This window comes from Tenebrio molitor, chromosome 3 (assembly GCF_963966145.1).
Source record: "Tenebrio molitor chromosome 3, icTenMoli1.1, whole genome shotgun sequence".
Lineage (NCBI taxonomy): Eukaryota > Metazoa > Arthropoda > Insecta > Coleoptera > Tenebrionidae > Tenebrio > Tenebrio molitor.
The window spans coordinates 5,304,258-5,313,363 of NC_091048.1; the positions used below are offsets into that span (position 1 = coordinate 5,304,258).

At 39.3% G+C, this 9,106-nt stretch overlaps 1 protein-coding gene and 1 long non-coding RNA gene across 2 annotated transcripts; both read right to left on the bottom strand.

Moving 5' to 3' along the window:
• Positions 1-329: 329 nt before the first annotated feature.
• Positions 330-5,351, bottom strand: LOC138126080 (uncharacterized). Its single transcript, XM_069041751.1, has 2 exons — positions 3,550-5,351; positions 330-628 (listed from the first exon to the last, which is right to left on the bottom strand). The coding sequence occupies exons 1-2, from the start codon at positions 4,637-4,639 to the stop codon at positions 570-572; spliced, it is 1,149 nt and encodes a 382-aa protein (XP_068897852.1). The 5' UTR covers positions 4,640-5,351; the 3' UTR covers positions 330-569.
• Positions 5,352-7,815: 2,464 nt separating this feature from the next.
• On the bottom strand, positions 7,816-8,829 carry LOC138125490 (uncharacterized). Its single transcript, XR_011157471.1, has 4 exons — positions 8,501-8,829; positions 8,346-8,445; positions 8,181-8,294; positions 7,816-8,129 (listed from the first exon to the last, which is right to left on the bottom strand). It is a non-coding gene; the product is annotated as an uncharacterized lncRNA (long non-coding RNA).
• Positions 8,830-9,106: the final 277 nt, after the last annotated feature.

A 9,106-nucleotide genomic window follows, 5' to 3' on the forward strand; every position in this document is an offset into this window, starting at 1 on the left:
AGGTTATTTAAACTCCAAGCACGTGAAAGAGCTTTCGCAGCGTGTAATGTATTAATCTTTTCATTCTCCCATCGACATTTAATAAAATACAATGATTCAGTGATTATAATAAAATTAGTATAAGCTGGCCTGCTGTTAACGTTACTTTAGTAACAATACAAAAACATTATTTTATGACATTTATCAAATATCGTTGTCGTTGAATACTTGGTCATAATTTAATTTAAAATGCATTTCATTGAAGAAGCTGCATATATTGCGTGCAGAAGTATGTTGCCGGACAATTCCAAAGACCGGTTGGTACAATCAAGCTTATAAAAGCAATACCCTTCTCAAGATAACAATTTTTAATTATCGGACGATTACAACAATTTCTAATCGACACATGAGGTGCACAATAAACAATTATTAATTAGCACATCTCTCTCTCTCTCTAACGTCTCAAGCATCTGAATTCGCACTGCCTCCCCTGTTCCCGTTTTCGATATTGCAAACCCATGCATTGGCGTTGACCTTCGTCTTGGGTTTCGAATATCCGCGGTGCTGTACAGGCTGACCGGTAAATGGCGCTAACAGCTCGGCCACGCTCCATTTGCCCACGTCCTCGTGGAGTTACAGCACAGCATAGCTAAAACGAGAAAACAGGAAAAGTCAACGTTTCACTGTAAGATAAATAATATTAATGTTAGTACGTGTAATCAACGCGATGAGCTCATCAGTATCGTCTTAACGTATATGAATACATCACTAACAGGTACAAGTGTCGTTTTCACTCGTATATTGGGACAACGTATTTGTCAACATCGTTTTCGTTTTCGTATCAAAGGTGATGTATTCTCGTAAGCGTCCGGACATCGTATTCGATTAGCAACGTATTTGCTCAGCAACGTATTTGCTCAAACATTAGATACGGGTACCCTCGTGTCAGGACAACGTTTTTGTCCTTGTACTTTTTCGTCATTGCCCTATTGAGGCGAATCAGGCACTTTTTGCCGAGACGTATTAAGCATGTTTTGCTCAGACGTATTAGGCACGTTTTGCCAAGACGTATTAAGCACGTTTTGCTCAGACGTATTAGGCACGTGTGGCCCAGACGTGTTAGGCACGTTTTGCCCAGACGTATTAGGCACGTATTGCCCAGACTTGTTCGGCACGTTTTGCCCAGACGTATTAGGCACGTATTGTCCAGACGTGTTAGGCACGTATTGCCCAGACGTGTTAGGCACGTATTGCCCAGACGTGTTAGGCACGTATTGCCCAGACGTGTTAGGCACGTTTTGCCCAGTAGCATCACTGCTTCTGCCGTTCGTGTCCGTTTCAGAATTCAAGTCGTATGGTTTCATTTTATCTATTGAGACAACTCCTTCGTAGCGTCTTTGGGATCTCGTCGATCCAGGCAGATCTCGTACCACAAACCGGTCCGAGTCCAGAACTTTTGTGATCTCGTAATGACCAACAACTTTTTACTTTTCCCGTCATTTGTTGGAATAACTTTTCGTATCAAAACATGCTGGCCCACTGTATAAGTAGGTGCAGCTCGTCGTTTCTTATCGTAAAGAGTCTTTTGTTGTGCCTGTTTTGCACTAATTCGTTTACCAATTTTAATACGTGTTGCCGGAAGATCGTCATCCCGGGTTACTTCACACACCTCTGTGCTTAAAAAGGCATCGTTTGCTTGCCTGGGCTGGTATCCCAAGAGCAACTCGTATGGGGTTTTCCCAGTCGTTTTGTTCACCGTCGTATTTAAGCCCCATTGTATCGTACGTAATGTTTCGTCCCATTTTCGCTCATCATCCGTAGAGGCAGCTAGACAACTTAGAATCGTTCTATTATACCTTTCTGCTTGCCCGTTGGCTCGAGGTGTTGCCGTGGCATTGTGGTTAACTTTAATATTGAGCGTTTGGCAATAGCTGATAAAACGTTTACTGGTAAAGCAGCTTCCTCTATCACAAACAATTCGTTGTGCTACTCCAAACATACTAAAAATCTCGTCTAGGTACGTTAACACTGGCCCTACTGACGTATTTCGTACTGCTTTAAGAAAGCAAACTTCGTAAACCCGTCTATAGCCAGAATCAAATGCGTGTTCTTTCTGGCGCTCGTGACACATGGTCCTAAATGGTCAATATGTATCGTATGCATGGGTATGTCAAATTTTGGAATAGGGTGAAGAAAACCTGGCTGCTTCCCCGTGGGCTCCTTGTTATACATACATGCTAAACAGCAGGAGACATAACGTTTAACGTATTTTTTCATCTTTGGAAACCAATATTTTCCCTTGATTAGTTCCAGCGTTTTCTCGGCACCAAAATGTCCGACGTTATCGTGATGGAAAAAAACAATTTGACTACGTGCAGTCTTGGGCACAACCCACCTTTCACCTGTTGGTGTCACTTTAGAAATTCGGTTCTGCTTTAGCACATACTCTGAATGTATGCGCTTGTCCTCATTATCTTCTGGTTGTCGGGATAAGACAGCATGTATGTGTTTGCACAATTCGTCCGTTAGTTGAGCAGCCAGAACCCAGTCGTCTTCGTTGATGCTCATGTGGTGCACGTAAAATTCATTTTCGTGATCGTTTATTTCCTCTTGTAAACTATTCCTACTCAAAGCATCCACGTGAGCCATCTTCTGACCGGCTCTGTACTCAACACTAAAGTCGTATTCTTGTGTCAGCAACCACCATCGTCCCACTCTCGGAATGAGATCTCTTTTGGTCATCGTGGTTCGTATAGCGTTACAGTCAGTCACCACCGTAAAGTGGATTCCTAACAAATAGATACGGAATCGTCTCATAGAGTCGACCACAGCAAGGGTCTCCGACTCATACGAATGGTACTTTTCCTCCATCTTGCTCGTCTGCCTACTAAAATAACAAATTGGTCTTAGCGTCTGATCTTGTTGTCGTTGTAACAAACTCCCGCCTATACCATGTTTAGATGCATCAGTGTGCAGCTCCATATGAGCATCTCGACTGTACAGAGCTAACACCGGGCGTTCCACTAATCGTTGTTTCAGGAACCGAAAAGCCTCTTCTTGTTCTTTTCCCCAAATAAACGGCATGTTGGCCTTCGTAAGTTTCGTAAGTGGTTTGGCTTTGGTGGCGAAATTCTTTGTGAATCTCCGGAAATAGGAGGTTAACCCTATGAACTGTCTTATTTCGTGTACATTGGTTGGCCTTGGGTACTCTCTCACTGCTTTAGTCTTCGCTCGTCCAGGTTGTATGGCCTCCAAATTCAATTCGTGACCTAAATATTCTAACTGATTGTGGAAAAATTGACATTTAGACAAACGAAATGTCATTCCTGCGTCTCTGAATAGAGTGAACACTTGTCGTTAAGTTCAATATGCATTTCTGAAATGGTCGTTTTACCTAGTTCGCTAGTATCGGAAGCAAAACAGTCTCGAAATTCGTTTAGTAATTGCAAAACCTGGAACCGTTCGCGTTCTGTCAGAGTTGATTCGTAACATCGTCCACGAGAAACGGTTGCAAGTTACATGGAGTAATAGAAAAATTGCTCATCTCGTTTGTAGAGCTCTCCAACTTACATGGAAGTCCTCGAACCAACAATTGCCCTCGTCTGAATATCAAGTTGCTATCTGCTGCATTGCGGACCGAGATCACTCCTCCTGTGGACGTAATGCAGCCTGGGATGCTGTACTCGTGGTTCGGCTGTTGCCTCGTAGTGGCTTCCACGTAGACGTCACCATCGTAGGTCTCCGGGCTGTAGACCTCGATGAATCCAATCGTATGTGAGGGAATTACTACGTCCTCCTTTGACCTCAAGGCAACTTCTCGCGAGGGTAGGTCGCCTAACCCTGGTAAGACAGCCAAATGTTTGTCGAAGAGTCTGATTTGATTATCGCGCAACACCATGGTTACACCGGCACGATTTAAAATTGTTTGCCCGATAATAACCGGCACACTTCGCACGCGATCTTCGACAATACTTGCTGTCACTTTGGCCGTGATGAGGTCCACCGTTAATGTCACTTCTGCTTCCCCCAACGCGGGTGTAACTCCTCCTGCATAACCTCTGATAAGCTGTAGCTCAAGCTGTAGTTCTATAGCGGTTGTCTTACGAAGCGTTACAATACTACAACCTGTGTCAATGTACCCTTTCAGGGGTTTGCCATTTATTGCACACCCAACAAAATAGCAATCCTGAGTGTCGCTGGGACACAGCTGCCTTACACTAGGACCTGACGTCTTGTGTCGTCTACATTTGCCAGCTTCGTGACCTAGTAATTTGCAGTTGCCACACTCGACTCGTGGTTTGGGACATTTACCCGCAACGTGTCTGGGTTCGTGGCAATTATAACACCGGAGTATTCTTTTCTCTGTTGAATCGCTATCATTCCGTTTATTCGTACTGGTGCTCATTTTGGTTCCCAACCTCCTACGATCAAAACCTTTGCCTCGCCTATCGGCAACTTTCGTTTCGTTATCTGCGACTTCCGCGACTAATGTGGAAAGATATTCAGTGTACAACTCTTCAGGGATTTCATAACGTCCCGCTTTAGCCCCGTTTCGGAGCGTGCGATCACTTAATCCGTCAATGAGACAAGAAACTGCGTATTTGCCTGTGATGTTGCAGGCCTGTAATAAATTAATTTTCCCAAGATAATATTGCGTCATGCTTTCGTGGAATTGTTTTTCCCTATTGACAAGCTGTCGTAACGTAGTAGCAAAATCATGATGTTCGGGAAACGTTTTGACTAATAAGTAATAACGCTTTCCACTCGTCCCACGTGTGGGTATATGTCGTCAAATTATCGTACCATGTACGTGCTAGTCCTGTCAACCGATTCTGCATTAATTGTATTGTGGTATTCTCATCCCACTTGTTGACTCTAGCCAATTGATCAATCTTATCTACCCATTTTACCAAAGATTGGTTAGGTTTACCGGGCAAAAATTCCGGAATGCAATCGCTTTTCACCGCCATGCGAACAACGTGTTGACTATTTTCACTAGAGTGCGACTCGCGTCTTATTAATCTATCTACAAGCGCTTCTAATTTTCTCAGCCGAACATCCCCATCTGAATTTCCCGTCCAGTCACAAGAGCGTTCGTCAAGACAATCATAACTGGAGTTCCGTCTCGTCCGTCGATCAAACGGCCCTTTTTCGCGTCGTTTGGATGAGCTGATTTTTCGATCTTTTCCCACTTTTTTTTCTTAATTATAATCGCCTTGCGTAAACAAACACTTTATGCAAACGTATGGTAAAAGTCACCGTCACTGTTCCAATTCAATAAAACACAATATTGCGCAAGAGTGCGACAACGTAAAATGCACTAACTTGATATTTTTAATAGCCCCGTCGGGCAAGTACGACTTAAAAAAAGTACTCACAGTTTGTCCGTACTTGGTGACATCGAGGAAATCATACACAAATCACAAACACCGTTTTTCGTTACTTCAATTTCAAAAATTCGCAAAATTCGCGACTTTGCGGTCGGGCAGGTTTGTGTTATCCCACCGCTGCTCTAAAAGCAATACCCTTCTCAAGATAACAATTTTTAATTATCGGACGATTACAACAATTTCTAATCGACACATGAGGTGCACAATAAACAATTATTAATTAGCACATCTCTCTCTCTAACGTCTCAAGCATCTGAATTCGCACTGCCTCCCCTGTTCCCGTTTTCGATATTGCAAACCCATGCATTGGCGTTGACCTTCGTCTTGGGTTTCGAATATCCGCGGTGCTGTACAGGCTGACCGGTAAATGGCGCTAACACTTATACAAATTTCATTAAATGGTGTGCAACGAATGATGTTTTTGACATTTTCCTTTTTTGTCGTCCAGGGCACGAAAGTTTTTCATAGCTATCAACTGATCCCCTAGCATGTTTTACTTTCGCTTTCAATCGCCTTATTAAAATAGAAAGTTACACTTTCGTAGGGGGGAGAATGAAAATGTAACAGTCATTAATTATAAATAACTATCAAATGAAGTGACTGAACACGCTGTACTTATTTTAGTTACAAATGGGCTTTGAGTCGAGTTTGGTCCAACAACAAAAATAAAAACTTTATTTGATTAATATCGAATAGTTAATAGAATATTAATACCGTACAAATAACTTATGTGTTACTAAGGCAACACTTTTACCTCCTAGGGTTAAAAGTACTTTTAATCCTAGGCTTAAAAATCATTACAAAATTATAAAATTAACTAAGTAAAATGACTAGTTTTTATTATTAATATGAAAAGTACAGTTCGAACAACTTTGGAAAAAATTAAGAAAGATGAAACAAGAAGTTGTGATGAACTTTTGTTTTGGGCGTTGCCATTTAAGAAATTTGTGTTTATTTATGAAACAACCTATATACAGGCTGGTTCCGATATAACCTGCCAAAAAAAAATCTGGGTCATTAGAAGGATCTAATAAGTCAATCAAATTGTGTCTATATTATTATGGGTGATAGTAATACATTTCAAATTAATTTAATTTGCAAACGTCAATTAGAATGACAATAAAAGTTAAACTACACCCAATTTTTGTGAAATGACAGGAAAAGGGTACGAAATTTTTTTGGCCGGCATAGTACATGTGACAGAGCCCTCCCTCGTCAACGAGTCACGAGCCGTCACTGGTTTAGAGGCATTTGGTAAGTGAGGGAAAAATATTTTTTTAAAATTTGGTATTCAATTTTCACGTGGACGAAGGTTTCTTTTATGGTAAATTTGGCAACTGCGTGCACTTACCAGTACCTACCTTTAAAAAATTTAAATAGTTTAATCGATTTTTGCATAATTTTCGATAATTAAAAGAGGTAAATCGCATTTAATATTAAAGGCCACAGAGATTGCGTTATAGTATATTATATACCAAGGTGGAGAAGTTCATGATTATAGCCAGAGCGCCAAGATTAGAGCCCGAGGCGCGCCGAGGGTTGTAAGGCGCGAAGGCTATAAGGGACTTCTCCACCGTGGTTTATATACTATTTTTTTCACTACTAGATACGTTAAAACCCTTTCTGATAATAATTATTAATCAAATTATTTTGCCGGATGCGACGGCTCCGAGTTGTCATTTCTTGACAGTTGGTATGAAAATCGTCTACGTTAACCAATGAAATAGACGACAATCTTTCGTTGCTAGGTGACAGTTGTTCCATTATTCACCACTGGTTAATAATGAAGAATTATTTACCTGTCACTGAGCCAACGTATAAAAACGAAACTTCTCAGTGTTCTATGGCAACCGATAACGCTAGACTTTATTACTAGTAGTAAAAAAAAAATATTAATCAACCTTCTATTCTGCATATTTTAGTTGCGTTTTGGGTGTTATTTATTCATAATAATTACAACTAACAACCCTTAAAGATGCTTACTGAAAACTTCCATTGTGCAGAAAAATGAATTTTTCCTCACCTACTAAATGTTTCTGAATATCGTACAATAATTTTAGTGCGGCATATTTTAAACACCCTGTATAAATATTTATACCGGGTTTGTTAGAATTTCACCGACAAACTTTCAGGGCTGATTCCATGATCACAATTAAGCATAAAACTCTTAATTGATGAGGGGTCAAAAACGCTTAGTTTGCGAGATAATCAACAAAAAACGTAAAAACAATTACGTTAAAGAAAAAGGACAATAATTCAATAATACACTAAACATAATGTAAAGCGATTAATTTGTACTAAAAAATTAATGAAAAGAAGTGATGGGATGAGATTTAAGAACATATAGCAAGTTTTTATAACATTCTTTTATTTACGATGAATTACACATTTTTATAATAAACATTTATACATACATAAACAATTACCTTAGTTAAGTCTAGTTTACTTAAGTAAGAATACAGTAGTCACATACCTACCTGCAAACATTTTTTATTGTAAAATAGTTCATTTACAGACGAACGAGAAAACATAAAATAGAATAGATGAACTTGACAATCTGGAAAGAACACTTAAGAAGAAAAATATCATGCAGCAATAAATTACCTTGACTCCTAGTTCGTAGTTAACACTAACATTTTTAGTAAATTGCAGTCTAAATGGATTTTTTAGGACTAATGACATCACATCAAACATTTTCAAATTATTTCTGTTCAAGCTGCACCAACGTATTTGGTCATTCATTAGAAATACCACGTCTGACTAAAATCAAATATGTACATTGAACAGCGCAAAGACACTACTTGTAATTACCTTATTTTCAACCGACTGACCCAGAATCATTAAAATACAAAACATAATAAAGGAAATCGCAATGAATACCAGAAAACGAAGATACGAGTAACTTCCTTCCATATGCTCAGTATCCTAAAGAACAAAAATTTTAACTGGCATATATGGCAAATCAAATGAACTCACTGAATAGCACGCAAATATACAGCTCACAAGAAAAAGCACTCCATTTATTGAAAACAAAGGAATCCACTTTTGCATAACTTGCATGACATATTTGCCACCACTAAAAGTACATTATTTGAAATATTTTCAATTAGTTTAATCTTGTGCAAACTTACTATAGCCATTCTACATGACGCTTGATACAAAATTTAAGTCTTTTTGTGATTGTACGTTGAAAATCTTCATTTAACAGCAAGTTGTGGTCGCTCACACTGTTGTATTCGTTTACGTTGGTTATGTTTTTCAAATGGTGCAAGAACAAGTAGAATTGAAACTTTACATGCTGTATAACATAAATAAATTCATGAATGGGAGTAATCAACACGTAAGCTAACACAAAGAAAGTTGATCTGTATATCCAGCTTAACACAAATCCGTAAACAGGAAACCATCTCTTAAACAGATATAACGCAAAAAACAATTCCTCGTCATTTTCAGCCGGAAGAAAAAATAAAACCGCCGCAAGTAATGCAATGACGGAATTGACAATAACGATAATTGATGTACACATCGCCTCTTTTTTAATTTTCTGGGACAATTCTTTTCCAGCACTGTCCAAGGCCCAAGGTTTAAATTCGAGCATAATCCGGTCTACGGAGTCCCCGTCGCAAAGCAGAGCAATAATGTTCACCATAACCTAAATTAATTCCAATTATGTTTTAATTGTAGTAAATTATCAGACTTACATAAAACATGGCAAAAAATTCGGGTCCAAATTTAAT